Raw genomic sequence first — 2,441 nt, forward strand, 5'->3', positions numbered from 1 at the left:
ATGAGCGTGTGCTTAAAATAGATGGCAGGAGATTCTATATTGGGCAGCAGGCGAGCTTTCCACCATAGTACGGCGATGGCAGGCGCAACTTCTGTAACTTCGCTGAGTACTATCGTCTTCCCTCCCTCATCGTCAGTCATCGTGACGATGTTGCCGTCGTATGCGGTGACTTCACCATAAAACGTTTTCAATAAGAAATTAACTATGTGGACACAAACATATATATATAGCGGGTATTTTGCTTCTTCTCTGCTCGATATGTTCAAACTTAAGGATTCGATCACAGGAAGCCGATCCGGTCCGTCGGGAGATACCGCATCGTTGAATTCATTAATCGCAGAAATATCATATAGCGAACTGACTCTCAGAACACTTTAATGGTCAGCAATCACACTACAAACCATAGCTAGCCTCAAATTTATAACCGCAACACATCAGCACGCATTTTTAAATTCAACGATGCGGGTGGGGAATTCGCGCAGACATTATTGGTAGAAAACAATAATTTGTTTTATTTATCAAACAATCTGAATCTCTGTCTGGTGGCCAAGTCTTCGTATTGTACTTCCATGCACGTTCACTCGAGCAGATACTGCGGCTGCGAACCAGGCACAGATAAATGAAACCCCAGCCCTCAAAACTTAAATAAAATAATGCTAAATTAAAAAAAACAGAGCTGGAATCGCTAGTATCCTGGAATGATATATTATAAGCACATTACCCGGATAATACAAACCACTATTCTGGATATTTCTTTATTGAAACCGCAACGACGCAACTTGTGGATGTTTGAGTATAGCATTCACTCAAAAAACAAAAATCGTGCTAAGCTACAAAAAATCTCATAAGCAATTGTAATGGGACCACGTTGTTGATAAACCAGTTCACCATTACTTCTCTGGTCCACGATAATAGCTTCACTTTTCGAGGTGCCAGTTGCCAGCTCTTTCGCACGTTCTCATCCGTCTTCGTGTCCATATTGTGACCAAAGGGGGACTTCTCGCATTTTGAGATCAGTCTTTCAGCTTGTTCCGGAACGAGCGGAAGCGATATCGCCCCACGTCATCGCTAAACAAACCGGGCGCGGAGGGCAAGCTGTCTGTAATACCTCCAAAGGAGTACTCACCAGCCTTTCATCTGCTGACGCTAGGATTTCGCTAATCTTGACGCAAGAAGCACCAACTGGAACAGGCACCTCGTCGAAATCGCCATCACCACCAAACGGCCATTGGCCTTCTTCGAAGTCTTCCTCAATTGAAACCATTTAGGTGAAGCCAGCAAATTGGAAAGTGGCAGAATGAAACATGATTCTTGGTAAAAAAAAAAAAAAATAAAAAAATAAACATTTTTTTCTCGATTGGTGGTTTCTGAACTAAAATCCCAGTACCTTTAATGTAAAAAAAAGTCAATCTGTCCCAAAAGTCTGAGAAATCTCCTTGTTGTTTCTTTTATCTAACCACCAAGATTGACAGGGAGCACCTATGCATTCAACTCTTTTCTTGTGATGTTCCACCCGTAAAGTATTAGTTTCCTTAAACTGGTGTAGTGGATCTTTTTTTACTGTCTGGAAAAGAAAAAAGAATATGGTAAAATTTGTTTTACTGCAGGAGGTCGGCAGCAGTTGAACCACATCCCACAGAACACTGTCATTTATTGGAATTGCCACTGCGGTTTACCTGGATGGACAAACCCAGTTCCAGCGATGCCGCCGCCGTGCTAGCGACAGTAAAAGAGAGCATTGCAGCTCGTCCCGCCGCAAAGAGAGGCGAACTACACCCCGTTGAGCTTCAGTGGACATCTCTAGGTCGCATCCTACGCGATCAAAAGAAAATGATCGGTGAGGATGAAGAAAATGAAGAAGAGTAACCTAACCTGTGTATTGTACACTGTATGTCGCTTTAAAACCTATAAGAGTCTGTGCGGCAGAGCCTCTGTACAGATAGTGGGACGTAGCTACGGACCATCCATTCCGTAGCCGCGTCCCAAGTAATAGCCAATCATAGCTGACTAAGGTAAGGGAAGCCAGGAAGTTAGTGACGTCCATTACCTTAGTCAGCTCATTCGGCAAATTCCTCAGTAGGGCACAAGCGGCGCGGCCTGCCTCAGAACTGACCACCGGCACCGCATCGCCCGCGCGCCATCACAGGACGACTACTAAGACATGCAGTGACATGCAACGCACACTTATCGTCTATTACGAGATGGATTTGGATCTCGCGCGCCATCCCGGACGACTACTACGACATGCATTAGGATGTATTGGCATGTATTTGGGTTTCTGTGCAGCACACGACCGTCATCGTCAACTCGGAAGCGGCATTTCGGGCTTGTGCGGGGCATGTTGAAGGGTCAAGACCGTGTACTGCTCTTGCGGGTGGCCTGGGGTGCTGCTGACGTGTGGATGACATATCGAAAAAACAGAATCAATACATTAGAAGAAT

At 44.9% G+C, this 2,441-nt stretch overlaps 2 protein-coding genes across 2 annotated transcripts; one reads left to right on the top strand and one right to left on the bottom strand.

Moving 5' to 3' along the window:
* Positions 1 to 1,013: 1,013 nt before the first annotated feature.
* Positions 1,014 to 1,264, bottom strand: PPTG_23500 (hypothetical protein; the record flags this gene model as incomplete). The annotated part of the gene is made up of 2 exons (XM_008911068.1): positions 1,014 to 1,099; positions 1,180 to 1,264. 2 exons carry the CDS (start codon positions 1,262 to 1,264, stop codon positions 1,014 to 1,016), a joined length of 171 nt encoding a protein of 56 aa, XP_008909316.1.
* Positions 1,265 to 1,680: 416 nt separating this feature from the next.
* PPTG_23501 (hypothetical protein) lies at positions 1,681 to 1,866 on the top strand (the record flags this gene model as incomplete). Its single annotated transcript, XM_008911069.1, has 1 exon — positions 1,681 to 1,866. The coding sequence occupies one exon, from the start codon at positions 1,681 to 1,683 to the stop codon at positions 1,864 to 1,866; it is 186 nt and encodes a 61-aa protein (XP_008909317.1).
* Between the last annotated feature and the right edge of the window lie 575 nt (positions 1,867 to 2,441).

Source organism: Phytophthora parasitica, assembly GCF_000247585.1.
Source record: "Phytophthora parasitica INRA-310 unplaced genomic scaffold supercont2.40, whole genome shotgun sequence".
Classification (NCBI taxonomy): domain Eukaryota; phylum Oomycota; class Peronosporomycetes; order Peronosporales; family Peronosporaceae; genus Phytophthora; species Phytophthora nicotianae.